This window comes from Corvus brachyrhynchos, unplaced genomic scaffold (assembly GCF_000691975.1).
Source record: "Corvus brachyrhynchos isolate BGI_N302 unplaced genomic scaffold, ASM69197v1 scaffold633, whole genome shotgun sequence".
Classification (NCBI taxonomy): Eukaryota; Metazoa; Chordata; class Aves; order Passeriformes; family Corvidae; genus Corvus; species Corvus brachyrhynchos.
The window spans coordinates 953097-970781 of NW_008237435.1; the positions used below are offsets into that span (position 1 = coordinate 953097).

Genomic DNA, 17685 nt, shown 5'->3' on the forward strand with positions numbered 1-17685 from the left:
GATGTGGACACACTGGGAAAAATGTAAAAAAGTGTGAATTCTACTGAGTAAACACAGCTATTATGCCACATTAAAAGTCTCTCTGTATATTTAAAATTCATCTTCTCAGAGAATATGCAGTTGCAATGAGACTTGGATTACAGCCTTTCGCTTCTACCCATGCTTTAGGAGCTTAAAGAACACTACTTTCGCGGTTAACAGCTGCCCCAGTGCAGTTTGGATGAAGTACAGTAGTCTCTAGGTTTTCTGTGAAAAAGCTAAAAATTTACCTTCTCAGTTATTGCCTGTTAAGCAGCCTGCAGGCTTAGAAGTGTTCAAGTAGATTATAATGCATGTTTTATTTAGCTGGGATCATTCACATTAAATACAATGTGTGTATATTATCTACCCTGGAAAAATGAAGCTTGTCCTAGATACAGGAGTCATATGCATCACCGTGTAATCTTGACAGATATTTTTTTGAAGTTCTGTCAGTATTCATCAACAGAAAGGTAGGGTAAGTAAGGCAAGCCATAATGAAGATTGCTGGTCACAAGCAATTTCTATGTATATAAGCAGATGTCCCAGTGAGGTGTTAGAGGTAGTTATGCAGCACTCAGAGTGCCCTCTACCATGTAGGATAAATTTGCTAGATTTTTATGGTGGTGTTGAATCCAGAAGTATAAAGGCTTATATACTACTATGCAGATACAGTTAGGAAATGTTGCCCTGTTTTGGAAATACCACAGCTACTTCAGTCACCTGCTAAAGCAGTAACAGAAATGGAGCAGAGGTTGGATTTATAGTCAGAATAAATTCATTGTTCTTGGTGCTGACTCCAGGAAGTTTTTGAGATTCATTGGTGTAGTATTTCCTGACTTCAGATCTTTCAGTGTGTATATGTCTGCTCTATAATGATGCATTTATAAACCTTTAGAGGAAGAAAATGTTATTTTTAGGAATTCTTTTATCCTTAATGATTCTTTAGTTATTGGATAATACAAAAATGCAAATTACAAAAATACGGTTTAGGTTCTGCATGCAGGTGTGTTAATGGTAGGGTAACTCAAATGAATTCCAGATTTGGAGGAACTGACAGGGAGAGAGGAGGCAGTCTGGCTTTCTTGCTGGTAGAAATTGCATTAATATCTGTTTCATCATCCTGCTGCTAGACTCACAAGTTTGTGACGTTGCCTGTGATGTGAATTGTTTGGCTGAAGTCCATTTCCTTTTCTGTTGCTATTGCTGTTGCTGGCAACTCGAGTGTGCTTGAGTAGATGTTTTGATATTTTCAAAAAGCGTTGTGAGATAACATGGTGTCATACGCTTTTCTGCAAATACCTGTGCAAAATGCAGAGACACTAGCACTAAAGTAGTCACACAGGTCACACCAAGAACTGTGTTGTGCTGTGTAAATATCACAGCAGAATAAACACAGAGGCATAAAAACTAGCCTTGGATTTGGCCAAAGTGTGTGTGTGTCTCTGCATATGGGGCTAGTAAATAAGTAACTCAAGCCTTTTGATCTCGGTCTAGTCTGTGTCAGGAAGCATTTGATGGGGGTTTTGAGAAGGCTGAGTCACTTTCATTGATGTCAAAGTCAGGAAAATAAAGCATTGGCAGATATTTTAAAGATGGTAGATACATATTCTAGCAAAACTATGCAGAAGTTGTTTAGGATACTGCACAAAACTGTTTCCTGAGCAGGTATAAAGACAGTAGCAACCTTGATATGCAAAAATTTATGTGTTCAGGGTTCTTCTGAACAAGACACTTAATAAGCAATTTCTACCAGTGAATACTTTCTGTAGGTCTTTACTTAGCAAGAAGTGTAGGTTGCATTTAAAGCTGCTTTGAAACCCACTTGTTTCCAGTGATGCTACCTTTTAAAATTAGTCCTAGGAGGACTCAGGGAGATAGGTGTATTCTAACTTTTGCATCGCTGAATGATGATGTGGCTTTGTCAGGTTGTGGCAATAGTAAAATACCACATTATATTCTATCTCTGTCATATTTTTCAGTCATGTTGGTAGTACATGGTTTCAAAGACAGCAGGCTGCCAGATCAAGTCAGAACAGTTCCATACACATGTAGGCATCAATCTCCATGACATTCGTGGATTTAGTGAGTAGCTATTGGCACGTGCTAGCTTCAGTCTTTCCTCCAGTCCAGCAAGAGAAGGAAGAGTACCAGGAATACTACTTAAGGAAGCAGCAATGCTAACAGATTGAGAAGCCCTGAAAGTGTAAGCTGGAGAAAACTTCAGCAGAGGGAAGGTTTTTTCAAGGAGGGAACATAGGAAATTAGCATTTGCAATTAAAAGTTAACAAAAGATTCTAAATAATAAGCATTATATTTTGGAGTGTTTTTTGGGTTATGCAAAAAAATGCACTCCTGTCCCTCTTGTTTACACTGTAGTTTTCTTTCCTAGGCAGCCATGGTACTTCCGTGCTGGTGGTACTAAGTCTCGGAAAAAAAAGAAAAAAGGGATTTTAAGGCAACCAAATAGAATTTTAAAAATGATCCAGGAAATATTTTTATTTGCTCCTAGCTAGGGAAGCTGCTTAATAACATTTAAAATACTGATCATACCTCACCAAAATGCAATTGCCATCAGAGGCTGAAAGTTAAATCAGCCATCCAGACTTGGGTTTCTTCTACATCTCACAAAGCAGTGTCAACAATCCCTTCCATTTCAATTCTTTTTTCTCTTTTGTGACATGCTTTATTTTTAAGCCTTAGATAATGTGGGGTTTTCTTCTGTAAAGCGTTCTCAAGTACAGTTAAAGAAAGCCATTATTGCAGCTGGCATCCAACTTCAGATGCAGCTGAAACAGGGCAGACAGGCCTACATATGTGTTTCTGAATTAAGGAATTATTAAATAACTTACATATGCATCACTAGGAATAAGAGATTTCTTACCTTGCTGCACATTGACCCAACCATGAAGGAGCTGCACTATTCCACGCCCTGTTGCTGGATCACTGCATCCATCAGAAGGGTAGTGCAGACACCTGGGGTGATAACCTCTTAAAATACCATTAGGAAGTCTTTCTCTACCAGGAGGGTGGTCAAACACTGGAACAGGCTTTTCTAGAGAGGTGGTTGATGCCCCGGGTGAGCCTGTCAGTGTTCTGGAGGCATTTGGACAATGCCCTTAATAATGGGCTTTAACTTTTGTTCACACCTAAATTAGTCAGTGACTTGGACGAGATGATTGTTCTAAGTCCCTTTCAACTGAAATGTCCTGTTCTATTCTACTCATACCTAAGTCAGGCAGAAGTGTTCTCTCAGAGTCCTATGGCTCTTTAAGTACCTTGCCTTTTATCCTTTAATTTCTCTGTAGAAATAATCCTTAGCCATTAATTTCCAGTCCTGTTCAGTCCCAGTTCAGTGTGCCAAACATTACTAAAACTGTAACCATATCTCTGCCTCCAGCGAGTTCATCAACACATTTTGTACGTAGCATTGCACAGCCCTCCATTCAGTTGGGCTGAATTCCAAGCCAGCAGCCTAGCACTTAAGAGGGATTTTTTGTTCCCTGTTACCAGTAGAACCATCAGAAAATTAAGAACAAAACAGAGGAAGTACTAATGATATTAATTATAGTTCTTCCCCATTCCTTCTCATCTCCACAATGAAGAAATAATAATAAGCCATATCTTTCTAAAATTTACTGAATATATTTATTTGCACTTCCATAATGACTCACTGAATCACTTATTTTAAGAGGTTGATAATTGATTATTTATATTTCCTTCACCTACTGTTACCATCCTGAGGAATTCTTCTAAACTGGATGTCCTGTCCTGAAAAATCCTAACATAAGGAAGAAAGACCCTATATTAATTTATCTTCTGATCGATCGCTTGGCTTTCCAAAGTTTTATTAAGTTCATCAGAATAGCAAAGAAATCTTATTGTGAGAGCATACATATTGTTGCTAACAGTGACACATTAGAAAAATATCAGAAGATAAACAAAATGGTTTTCACTGGCTTATTTCATGAACAGCATATATCAACCTGCTCTACCAACACTAAAGTATACATTTTCCTTTTTTTGTACAGTTCATTTAAATACAAAAGTCTTAAGCTTTTGCTTCAACCATATCATGCTCTGGATTTGTCTTAGGGTATAATCTGAAGTAAGAAACTTACTCATCATTTACTGTTTCCTCTTTGAATTTTGATTTGTTAGATCGGCTCTCGGCTTTTTCAGCAAGATGGCATTTATGGTAGGCAACAAACTTGTGGCCAAAGTGCTGTGTGGGGTTTTGATTATTCAGGAGACTTACACTCCATTCCTAGTTTTGACAAAGGCTTTCTCTGCATGTTTAGCTTTGCCAAAGATTTACCAAAGCTTTAGGCATGTTGGTACTTTATTGACAGGTGAGCACTAAATTCAGAAAGGTTATTTGGATGAAACATGTGCTTTGGGTCATAATTTCCTTTTGGGTTAGCTTCCCCATCACTAAAATGAGCTATTGGTATGACCTTTAGTATTCTATTTACAGATTGTGAACTTTTCAAATCAGAAATTCTCTCCTGTTTTTGTAGAAGTGTTCAGTAGTTGAGTAAAAAGGGGTCTCTAATCTTGGAAGGTTTGCATATAGACTGCAGTGTTCTGGTTGAGCAAGTAACTTTGATTGTGTCTCCATTACCCCACAGACAGTTGTTAAACAGTACAGTGAAAGTGGAGCATGCTTCCACTAACAGTTCATACATGTAAACAAAATTAGGAAGTGAAATATGTGCTTCACGTTTGGAATTTATCTATAAGCACAACATAAATCTTCTCATAATGACAGAATTATAATGTTGTTTCTTATTTTCCTTATGGATTACTCTTTATAGCCCTGTCTATTTGTTAACTCTCTATGTAGTACTAAAGATAGGTTACATCACATAAAGTGTACTTTAGTTTAAAAAGCAGAAATTAGCATATGTTTATCTAATAAGTACTTCTAATACACCTTGAAATTGAATCACATCACTCAGCATCAACAGTACTTTAAATATTATATTCTTAAAAGATTATGTTCTGGAGCCTGCATTAGTGGTGTTATAATCTTTTTTTTGCTTTCAACAGACTAATAAAATTGTAATATGAAATGCTTATTTTTCCTGAATTGTAAGAATGGTAAGATATTTATAAAATCACTGATGAAATTGCATGTATGCCTTGTCCCTCAGTATCCTAGATATATTCTGCCATCCCTCTCAAGCTTCACATTTCATTCTAATCTGATGAGGCGTGAGGTCTCTTCTTAGTCTTCTTGGGAAACAGTGGCTGCATTTACAGTGTCCTGCAAGATGACATTTTCAGATGCTTCTTGAGCCACAATCCTGCAACAGCCCTGTGCTACCGATATGTGTGCCTCACTAGGCCATGGGGGAAAGCATGTGGCTGTCACCTCTTTAAAAATGCTGTGGCAGAACCAGGGCATCCTTCTCTTCTCATTTACAGGGCTGGCTGTGCTGTCACATCACTAACTGGAGCCCTTCCAGGAGGAAGGACATATTAAACAAGAACTTCACAAGAAATTGTAGATTTAGAACAACCATGAGCGTGTGTCTTCAACCGAATCAAAGCTTCCCTCACCCCACAGCCATCAGTGAAATGCTGTTCAAGCAAACCATCGGACTGTATGAGACTCTGTGTGCATACCTTGCACTCATCCACACAGTCCTTTGGCTTCCAGAGGCTGTTCCCTCTGAGTACTGCCTAATTCACACTTTTATGGTGCCATCCAGTTGCTGGCATCACAACAGGTGTGCAAGCCAAAACCACCCCATGGCTGACCTTTATCAAGTAAAGGTGCATCAATTTTGAACCGATGGTAGCACAGCCAGCATGTCACCATAAGAAACACACAGGTTCATCTTACCTTTACTTGGTTAGATAACATTTCTTGGTTCTGCTTTCCAGACCAGATTCTCCATAGGCACTCACATGTATCATGTCTAGATCTACTGGTTGATTGAACTGCAAACTGAAGCAAACCAGAGCTCTGTGTTTATTTCCTGGTCAGATAATCCCCCTTTACCTTCTTCCCACCCTCAAGTTCTATTCTCTTCCTCATTAAGATATCAGCCAGCTAAGAAATCTTACAAGAAGAGATGTTAGTGACTCTCTTTCCAAATTCCCTTGGCCCTTGTTTCTTTAAACCTGTGCTGTAGATTGCTCTGAAGAAGGACTCTCTTACATATGTCTGTAGTGTTAGATAGTGTCTTAAACAAAGGGGAAAAGGTAAATCCTGGCAGCTCTTAATCCTCAGAAGGGAGTGGGAGTTGAGTTCTTGCTGCTTGCTGCTTGGAGTCAGTGCATAATCCGATTGTATTGGATACAGCGAACAGATGTTTTAAAAGTATTTGGACTATCTCCAAAGCTAACTTGAGCATAGAGCCAAGAATTTCAGTGTTGGAAAGACTTGCCTGACAAGATTTGAGGCAAGGGATGTATCTCTAATATCCATATGTGATGTACTGGGGGTGGGAGGGAGGGCTGCTGTGCTGTGTTAAGGCAATGACTGAATGTCTGGTCGGACACCCTCAGATGTTACTTGGATGCAGCATTCTCTGGTGGATCTCAGTGTCACATAGCTTCCAATATTGCCAAATATCCAGTAAAAATGTGGTATTGTTAGCCTGTTGAAACTTAACTTCTTTGGGAAGCTCCAGATTATATTTTTGTTTTGCTTTACGTTTTTTACTTTTCGCTCCCCCAGTCTCTTGGGGAGACATGGGCAGCTGAGACCGTGGGCTCCCTTCTTTTTTCAAAAATTCCAACAGAGTTTAGAGGTCTCTTGAGAAGATGGGATTTTCTCTGACCAACTTTGGGAGGCTTTTAGTTGATTGTAGGAAAGGATGGAGAGGGATGACATTCCTGAGGTCATTTCTGATGTAATTTTCTGATGTTTTCCTTCTGAAAGTGTCTTCAGTTTGTCAAGTGCTGTCAGATATTAGTAAAAGTCAAATCTCTACATATATAAGGCAGTGCAGAGCTGTCACAGTATGTGAATTTTCAGAGTTAAAGCAGCATTTTAAGACTGAAGAGATAATATTCCAATTGGATGTTTTAACCACAGCAGTTGTAAAGAGCAAGCTAATGTGAATGTGGATTTGTCCATAATAATTAATCATTGCAATTTGACAGCTCCGTGCTTGGGCTTAAAGATTAGTCAGAGCTCTTTTAGCTATCCTTTTCTCTTTACACCTGTAATTATATCTAATGTGAAAGGATATGAAAAAGAAAGTTTATGCATGAAAGTTTATGCATGTTAAACCCCTCAGCATTACCTTATGTATCTCAGCAAAGATGGAAGGAAATCCCCGACGTGATGGAGAATTTTTTGAATGGCGATCATACCTGTAACTTTATATATGGAAACTCTTAATTTGTGTTGTGCTGCCTTTCCCTTTTACCAGGAAGATTATAAAAAGCTGTGAATCAAGCCTCTAGTTCTCTCCCTCTGTGCAGGCTTAACTCCTCAAAACTTCCTCCTCAAATGTCATTTGAGAACAAATCCTGGCTTGTCTGTGTCTAGCCTTCTTTCTTAAGAGCTCCCTGTTTCCACCCCTGGTTTTCAGAGATGCCAAAAATGTTGTGATTTTCCTGCTCAAAAGACCTTGCATGCCGAGTAATTCTTCTTAGCAGTGCTTACTTACCAGATGACTCAGTAACTTCCAAAAGCTTCATGCTGCTCTTCCTTCCTCTCATCTTCGCACTGCGTAGTGATGCATATGCTTCTGGCATCTGTAAAAACACTGTATCTGCCTAGCACAGTTACAGCCTCCTTTAAACTCAGAAGCAGAAAAATGTGTGCAGACATTCTTCCCTGGGCACAGAATTTCTCTATGACATAAAGCACAGATAAGGCTCACTTAGAGAAGAATAAAAATATCAAAGGAAAGTTGTGGTGCTAGCAAGGATAGAAGTGGAGAAATAGTTGCAATATATTTTTCAGAAGCCATTTTTGAAAATACCGAAAGTTTGTTGGCAGTTCTTTGTTCACAGAGCTCTCCAGCTTCTGACTTCTATGGGAAACTGATCCTGGAATCTGAAATGTGACCTCTAGGAAGTAAAACAGAAAACCCTGCCTGCAATACGTACAGATTTACAGCAATTTTGTTTCTTCAACAGTGTTTGCTCAGGTCTTACCATTAAACAATTAAATCTGACAACCAAAACTTGGAGCAGAGCATGTCAGCCAGTTTGTGTTTATGTTAACAGCTGTATAGACATGCACTCTGATAAGTGAGTCCTAGTAGTGAATGTGCACATGGGTGTTTAGGTACAATTTAGGTAGAGGATGTTCTAAATACTTGCTGCTCTGCCTTCTAAGTAGGAGTTGTATTACTGACTAGAGTGCTTAACCTGGGTTTTCATATGGAAATTATTTGATCTGGAAGACAAAGCCAGCATGTGAGAGTTCAAGGTGCATATATGTGTATATCAGACAAGCTGACATTCACCCAAAGGGAAAAAAGGCGATTCAAGCACTTTTTCCTGTAGCTTATAAGAACAGAAGAGACATTTCATTTTGATGGTTAATTACCTACATATCAAACAGGTATTCTGATCATAAGAAGTTAAATCAATTAGGGTAATTAAGCAAAACATACCTCAAAATATTCCTCTCAGAAAAGGAATGATAGATGAGGTAAGCTTAGTCAGTCTTCAGTCACTCAGACTTCACTCAGGAACAATTTACATCCTGTGGCCCTTTGTAAAGCTGAAGATGTAGAGTAACCGAGCCAAGTTAATAAGTAGTCCCAACAATTATCAAAAAACTACAGTAACTCCAGTGACTGAGAAATTTGGAGTAAATCACTATGAATGTCAATGAATTTTTGGTAATACACACCCTTGCCTGCATTTCAGCAAGGCAGTGCAGTCTGACATCCCAATGTGATAGTTTTACTGTGAATTTTGTTTTGATCTTAATATTTCTCACACTATTTTTCAGGCCCTGATTATATCAAACAAAAATTTCAAGAAGGAATGGATGCAAAAGAAAAATCTGAAGAAAAAGGTCAGGAGAAACCACCCACCCCAAAAGAGTCACCTCACTTTTATCGAAAAGGTACTACACCCCCTCGAACCCCAGAAGCAAGTCCAAGGATTAGTCCTCCTCTTTCTTCTGAGACTTCTCCTTCAAAACAACTGAAAAAGCAAAGCTCCACTTCTGGGGCAAGACTCAGTCAAGAACAAAAGCTTTTAGCCACTGAGAATATAACACCCACAACTAACAAGCCCTTATATTCAAAAGCACCAGTGAAGGAAGAGCTAGCTGGGAAACACCAGCCAAAGTTTTCAGCCCAGCACAATCCCAGCAGCACAGAGAATGGGGAGCTGCATGGTCACTACCATGGCTATTATGTAAAAACGAATCCAACAGCGCTTCCACAGGAGCTCAGGGAAGAAGATGAATATGCCAACCCTTCACCATCAACACTTGCACGGGTACCACCCTCTCAGAAGCCAAGTCCTGCTAGATCTGGGGGTAAGCCAGATGCCAAAGAAAACAAACCTGAAATAAAAATTAAGAAACCAGAATTTGCTGCACCAAAGAACCCAGCTAATAATGAGTCACATTCAGCAATGGAGAAAGAAGTAGGAAACAGCTCGGTAAGTACTGCAAGAAACCTTTTCACTTTCACTGCCCTTTTGCCTCCAAGTGCTGAGCTTTGCAACCTAAGCACAGGAAAAGCTTACTTCTGTCAAATCTTCATCTGGATGCGGTCTGCTAGCTAAAACCCACTACACCAGACTGGAGTTAGGAAAAAATATTCCAGTCCTTTAAATTATCTGTTTTGTAAACTGGGAGGGGACAGCTGATAGGCAGATACTGACAGACTTCTGAACCATGAGACCATGAGACCCTATCCATAAACACAAAAGCATGCTACTGTGTGTATTAGGGTGTGTATGTATAAACAAACAGGTGTGGTTTGCATGTGTGTACATACATACCTGCAGTTATACACGTACATATATATGTATATATTCCCACTCAGAAAAAGAAGTCCTACAGTGTTGCACTTCTGTAGATAATTGGGCAAAAAAATCCCCAAAGGTCTGCTTTTGACTACTGTTGGAGACAGGATGCTGGCCTGTGGTCTGACCCAGTCCAGACAACCTCCCAATTTCAGCTTCTTCTCCATGTTGATTGTGGCCTCTACAAACAGGGAATTTGAACCAAAATGCATGCTGTTTTAAAATGCATGCATCTAAAAATGCTTACGTTTTACAGTGATGTGAAAAATTTTACTTTTCATCAGGAAATGGAGTTTTAAAACTACCCTTTCGGATCAGTGTGAATCTTAATTTCATTATTATTTAAAAACAATAAAATTGTCAATAGCTATGCAGAAAAGGAGTGATGACTAGTACCATTTCTATTCCATGGTAGAAGAAAAAGCCAGGGTATGAAATTCAGAATCTATGATGATAATTCTGTGATTTTTGGGCCAAGAGAAACTCGGGAAAGCATTAGCTGTAGATCCTAAAATTAATCTTTAGTAAATGAAGAGGTCGAGATAATTGTCATAATATTTCTCTTTTATAAGCATTGTTTCTTTGACTCATTTTTGGTGGTACTCTACAAAACAAATAGTGTGTTATTATTGAGGGGATAAACAGAATGACCTATTTAAAGAGATCCAGATAGCCTAGTATAGATTGCAGGCAAAACACTTGAATAATTGACTCCAGACTTCATTAGTAAAGAATTTAGAAATAAAGAGGGGGAGGAATTTCCAACTAACATGAATTGTAAATGGTCTTGTCAAACAAGTTTGACGTCTTCAGATGTGACAGAAGAATCATCCTCAGTCAAGAAGGTCACTTAATTTGCTTTTGCATGGTGATGTATTCTGACAAGGAAACCAGAGTAATGCAAAGGCTAAATGTCACATTACAAGAATTTTTTAAAACTGACTGATGGTTCTCAAGAATTAGAAAACCATTAGTTATTTGATATTATTCTGGTGAGGTCATTCTTACATTAATTCTGTTACTCTATTCACATTCTTATTAATGACATACAAGAGAACATAAGAATATTGCCCATGAAGTTTATAGAAGACACAGAGACCAGGAGAGTGGTCTACAATGAAGGCAAATACAAGCTGATGCAAATCAACTGCTAAGAAGGCTGCAAGTATAATTATCCATGGGCAGCACAGCAAAATATAATATTGTATGTGAAAGACAGTTAACAGAGCCTGGCCACACAGGAACAGAACTGGAAAAGGTTGGTGGATCAGGAGCAAGAGGGGCAACTGAACATGAGCTCCCAGTCTGCTGCTGTTGTTCAGAGATGTTAATATAATCCTTAGATTTATCAACAGAAAAGATTAAGCAAGAGTACATGGGAGTCTGTTCTGTCTGCTTTTGGCACGGGTGCAACCACTTCCAGGATAAAATAGAGTGTCCGTAAATCAGGGATTTAAAATGAAAAAAAAAACCTTGAGGGGAAGTCCCACAAAGAGCTGCAAGAATGATTAAAACATATCTTACAGTGAAAGATTCAAGGTAAAAAAACCCTGACATATTAAATCACTTTCTGTAAGTGTGCTTTATAAAACAGTTTCCCAGGCTAACAAGCATATGTGTGAGAAGATCCAACAGCTAGAAAGATTCAGATAAAAATCTTGTTTCAAGTTGATTTTAATGATCTTAATTAAATGTGCCATCAGTTTCCAGATGCTGGGGTTTTGGAGCCATCACTGAAAAGTTTGATAATGAGCATTTTGTCAAGATGATATTCTCTAGTTCTGCAGGAGGCTTTTATTCTGTTTAGTGCGGATCAGAGTAGATGTTCACAGAGGTTTTTTAATCTGAAAATCTGTATTACAGCTGATATCAGCCCTTTAACCTTTCAAATCTCACAGATATGACTCCTATGTAGGGTAGCACAAAGCTGACAGGCTTGTAAATGTTGAGTAAGCATGTACAAATTTTAGGCTGAATTGGAATTGTTTTTCATCTCTGGTGAAAATAAGTGACTAGAAATAGTCCTTATTTTTCCTTCATTCCAAATAATGTTTTGGAGCTGAGGGAGGCTTCATCTTAACAAGTAGGGTACCTGAACAGCAGTTTGTTGACCTTCTAGGATAATCAGGCTAAGGACCATGAACCTACAGCCTGTTATCACGAAAGGTGTAAAAGTGATGAGATATTGTGCATTAGCTACTGTTTGTTCACCGATATTGCAGGTTATCTGGGAGCTCTACTCCAGGTCCATCTACTTCATTTGGAGCACCCTAATTGCATTATTCTTATTACCAGCATTCCAATATGGAAGGAAGGTAGATTTTAGGAATTCGTTTTACTATATCAGTACCTTAAGATGTATGTAATGTATGTGGGTGTTTTTCAAAGATGTCTTCTATGTGTCTATAAATTTGCCCTTACAGGCTAAATTTCCTACATGCTTATTTCTTCAAAATGCTGAGAGTAAAAATGCTAAACTAATTAAAGCAAAAAAGAGAAGGTTATTGGCCTAGCAGTCTGAGGGAGAAACAGTACAGAATGACTATTAACTTTGCCTGGAGACTTTTAACTTTTAGTATCACCTTTCAGCTTCAGAAAAACAGTAGCCTGTTCTGCAGTGCTCCAGGACCGAGCTCAACAGCGTGTTGGAGTGACTAAGATAAGAGTGCAGTTAGTGAGGAGCAGCCAGATTAATAGAATGATAGAATGGTTTGGGTTGGAAGGGACCTTAAAAGATCATCTAGTTTCAACTCTCCTGCCATGGGCAGGGACACCTTCCACTAGACCAGGTTGCTCAGAGCCATCCAGCATAGTCTTGAACATTTTCAGGGATGAGCCATTCACAGCTTCTCTGGGCAACCTGTGCCAGTGCCTCACCACCATCACAGTAAAGAATTTCTTCCTAATATTCAATCTAAACTTACTCTCTTTTAGTTTAAATCCATTCTCCCTTTTCCTAATTAATGTACTTCTCCTTATCCCAGGTGCTTCTGAATGTTGAGAGACTTCAGAATTCTAGAGTTGCATTGGGGAATTATTTTATTTTAGTAAGAAACTGCCATTGCTTTTTAGTCATTCTGACAAATGATTTTGTTATGCCTTGAAAGTAAGTCTGCCTTAGATCCTCCATAAAAGTTCTAAAATGTATTTGTTAAGGAATATAAAGAGAAAAGAACTCTCATGAAAAGAGAATGATAAAACATGGTTTTGGAATGCAAAAAATGAATCTATTAACATTTATTGAGCACTTTTCATTAGATTATCTAACAGTGCTGTATAAAGTTGTGCGGTACTTTTTCCAGGTTTTCAGTGATAACGCATTAAGAACACAGATCCCGAAGGGAAGATTTTTAATTCTTCCTTCCATGTGTCTAAATCAAAGCCATTTCTCATACCTGAATGAAACATCAACTTTAATTTGGATTAAGAACTTTAAACAGCTTTATTTGCAAAGCTTGTAGTAGTTGTTTTAGTAATCAAATTCATATTTTGTACTTTCTGTGAATGTGTTACATCCTTAAGAATGCCTTTTGAGTGCAAAAAGATATAGAAACAGTCTTGATTCTCTAGATACCCCATTTCTGGCATTATACTTGAAAAATATCAGCACATAGTTCGTATGCCACACATATAAGTGTGTTTCTCTGCGTACTTACTCCCTGTTGTTCAAAAAAACAAAGTTTGAAATCATTCCAGAACTCATAAGAAAGAGTCACAGTTTTATCAAGGTTAAATCATATGTAAAGCACAATGACAAATTGTGAGTTCATCAGCTGCTCAAAAATAGCTGTTTGCAGGCATTACCTGTCATTTATGAGAGATAAATCACCCCTCTTTCACCAAGAATCACGCTCCTTTACATTACCTTACATTTCCCACAGTGTGAAGTGTTCAGAGACACTTGACCACAAACCAGTACTGTTGTTTCTAACTGGTCATTAGCAGCCTCTAGCCCCAGTCTCAGCTTGCAGGCTGCTGTCCCACCTTGAGTATGAGCTGGTTGGAGGTTCTCTTGGATTTGAGTGAAAAATAGGATTGAATTTCACAAAACACTATTGTAGTGTACATTTATGAATACCCTTTTTTTTTGCTTAATATGTGTCCATGTGCTGCCCTAGAACAAGTACAAGCTCAGGCACAAGTGTTTTACTAAACTGTAACTTTTTTCATTTGGCAGGTAAAGATTTTTAAACACACAGTGTTTAGCCTGGCTTTTACCTGAATGTTACCCAGGGATTCTACTCCCATATTTTTGTTCAATTCTCATCTTTTTGTTCACTTAACATTCATTTAGTAAGGGCTGTAAATACCATGATGTTAGAAAAATAGAACAGTATTTGCCTGTTCCTAAATAAAACCTCTGAGCAAGAACTTTATGCTAAATTTAATGGACATTCCTAATGCAATGGAATTACAAGCCTAGTCTTTTTACTTCCTGGCACTACATTTTAGGAAAATAACTTTCTTTCTTCCCCAAATGGAAGCTAATCATATGGTTGTATTTTCAACTATATAAATTTCTAACTTACGAGAAGCTGAAAGGGTAAATTTAAGCAGGACTGAAGGTTTTCTACTACAGCTTCTTTAGTGCACCTGTTCTAATCACTCTTGGACTGTTCAAACTAATTTTGGCTTTTGCTATTTTAAGCCCTTGCAGGACACTAAAGTCTTACTTGTGGTATTTGCCTTAAAGCATTAAATGCTCATTTAGTAGGTGTCTACAAAACAGGCAGTAGTTCATTGCATAATAACAGTGTGTTCATAAATGTTGTTTGATCATTTTTTAGTTTATCAGGAAATCCTGCTTTGGGCTGAAAGGTGTAGTTGTCAGAATGTGAAACACAATACAAATAGCAGATCAAAGAATATGAGCTTTACTTCTTTTTATAAAGCACAGACTCATTATCATAAAGAAATAACATATTTTTCTATGATCTTGATGTAAAATCAACAGCCCAGTTCTTAAGGTGTCACTTGCTTCTGTCTTTGTAAATGAGACTTGATTCAGAGCGTAGCCCTGGGGTTTTCAGCCTAATTTATCTAATGTTGCTGTGGTGAGATTGTTATACCTAACCTGACTGACAGATGCATCAAAAGAGAGGTCCCCTTCCCCTCCAACAAGCTTAATTCCATGAGACTGTGCACTAATGATACCAAGCTGCCGTTAGAGCTGCAATCAGCAAAAATCTGTCTTGCAGCTACCAGGATGCTGTTCCATGATGTATTTCAGGTAATGAACAAGTTCTTGGCTCCTGTGAAGACACCATAGGTTCCTTTTTTTTTTAGTTGAAAAAATGAATGTGATTTTCATACATGTTATTTTCAGATATGCAAAGTACTAGATGGCCAAATCCCAAAGAATTTTAATGGTACTTGGCAATGATTTTTACAGTTCCTTGCAATTCCTGGGGCAGTATAACTGCAAAATCTTCAGGTGGGATTTCAGCCTATAAAGGAGCCATTACCCTGATTTGAATCACATGGGCAGTCCCTATTAGAATCATAGGATTATGGAACCATAGAATGTTTGGAGTTGAAGGCACATTTCAAGACCATCTAGTTCCAATCCCCATGCCATGGGCAGAGACATCTTCCACTAGACCCGAGTTGCTCAAAACCCCATCCAACACTTCCAGCAATGGGGCATCCACAGCTTCTCTGGGCAACCTGTTCCAGTGCCTAACACCAGAAAGAAACCCATATCTTAGTGGAAATTAATAGTGTAATCAAATCACACTTCCTGTAGAGAGCAAGGCTGCTCACAATGCTGTGGTAACCATATCTGGAGCTGTGCTTTCCTTTTATGCCTGTTCTCTGCCCCCGAGTGTCTGGTATGCTTTGGCACATGGTGAGTCACTTCCACTAAGGAGGAAGCAATATGGTTCCACTTCTGTTCTGTGACCTGATGGTTGAAATGTACCGCTGGTAAGTGGGAGCTTGTTATTCAAAATCACTTTGACCAAAGTGCCATTAAACCTGGTCTTCAATTTCCTAGTGAATATTTTAGACATTCTGCCATTAAGCAAAATGTGGGTGCTACTGCCAATACCATTACCCTTGTGGCAGCATTTAATTGGCATTCTGATAATCTCAATCATTGTTTGAACTTGAATACCTAGTTCTCAGCATGTGAACAGACACCTCTGCGTTGGTGCTAAGTGAGCTTGATGGCTGCTACGGATAGAGGCACTGATGGGATTTAGACTCACCAGGGATTTAAGCAGTACCTGACATAATGTGTTTTGTTCTGGCTTGCCGTCTGATCTACTGTGTAAAGGTGTGTTCTGGTAGAAGGTGTTTAACGAGACTGTTTCAGGAAAGCATGTGATATAATAATGACACAAGTACTATTCCATGGCTTCCCAGTTACACTGTTGCAGCAAATTACTAATAGCAAGTTCTTACACCTTTGCATTCCAGAAATTATAGCTAATGTTAGCATTATGTTGTCATGAAGCATAATGAACTTCTGCAAGGCATGCCTCATGTGGAAAACAATATATCATTTCTGATGAAATACATACCGTCTTATGCAAACCAGTGATTCTTGTGTAGCTCAGAAGATAGTTTTCTGCACACATTTTCTGGTGGGTTTCGTGATCTTTGATTTAGGAAAGTATTGTCTGAATGAAAAGTTTCTCTGTTTCTGCTTACAGTGCAACTCTGAAATAAAAGAGTATACAAATCTTTGTAAAATTATGTTGTAATAAATCAAGCATATTAAGAGCAGAACAGAACTGAGAATTTTCATCTGTTGGGACATTTTTTCAAGTTGATAATTAGAAAGTATCCATTTAAAAAAAAAAAATCCAAAATTGCTAAAAAGAATTAAAAACTCTTCTCTGGCTTTACAGAAAGACTAAATTTGTAATGATGTAAATTTTCTGACCAATTTTAGCTCTAGCTGGGAATGGAAGGAGTTTTTTGACTTTTCATTTCTTCAGTACAGATGTCTGTAAGATAAGTGTCAAGTAAATCAAAACAAGTTTAATTTTGCAGCTGTAAAATGGATTTTAATCTGTAATGGAAACAGGTTTGTTAGTGCACTGGTAAGTAAATTTTCTTTTCCACTTGGGTTATCAAAAAAGTGTATTCTTAAGCATCTTTGTTATGTTTGTTTTGAAATGGGCTGGAACTGGAGAAGGAACCCACTGTAAGAATGTAGAGCAGCACTCTGGCTTCCCTAAAGTAGTTCACATTCTTTGTTTTGCTTTATTTTAGGCTGACATTGTTTTTGTGTTGATGGGTTTGTTTTCATTTGTTTATGCAGTCATATTTGTCAGGTGGCTTTATCTCAGTGTGATTAAGAACAGTGAATAATATACTCTCTCCTGTATTCATCCAGCTCATTTTCACACAGATGTTACTTATCTCACCTGAATATCAAGGATAGTGGCTGTGTTTCAGCAGCAGGGTCTGTTTCCTTCAGCACAAGGTCAAAACCTATAGAAATTGTGAAGTTGGGTCTTGTTCGTTGCTGTGCATATGTTGGAGGTTGCATTAATTCTGTTATCTCTATTTTATTTTCAGGGCCCTAACTCAGTCATGATCGCCCTGGTAATGCTGTTGAATATTGGTTTAGCCATTCTTTTTGTCCATTTTCTAACTTGATTGGAATTAAGAAAGGTAAGAAAGGTCTTGTTTTTGTATTAAATTCACCATATCCATCCCACCTTAAATGATAAAGATTTAATTTCTTCACAT

At 38.2% G+C, this 17685-nt stretch overlaps 1 protein-coding gene across 4 annotated transcripts in view; it reads left to right on the forward strand.

Moving 5' to 3' along the window:
• The window catches only part of JPH1 (junctophilin 1), a 76681-nt gene that overhangs the window by 56523 nt on the left and 2473 nt on the right, over window positions 1-17685 (forward strand). For all 4 annotated transcript variants that reach the window (XM_017731211.1, XM_008631364.2, XM_017731212.1 and 1 more), the window contains exons 3-4: window positions 8951-9612; window positions 17512-17607. In XM_017731211.1, coding sequence (XP_017586700.1) covers window positions 8951-9612; window positions 17512-17592 — 743 coding nt within the window. In that variant the 3' untranslated portion in view covers window positions 17593-17607. The remainder of the gene's footprint in view (window positions 1-8950; window positions 9613-17511; window positions 17608-17685) is intronic.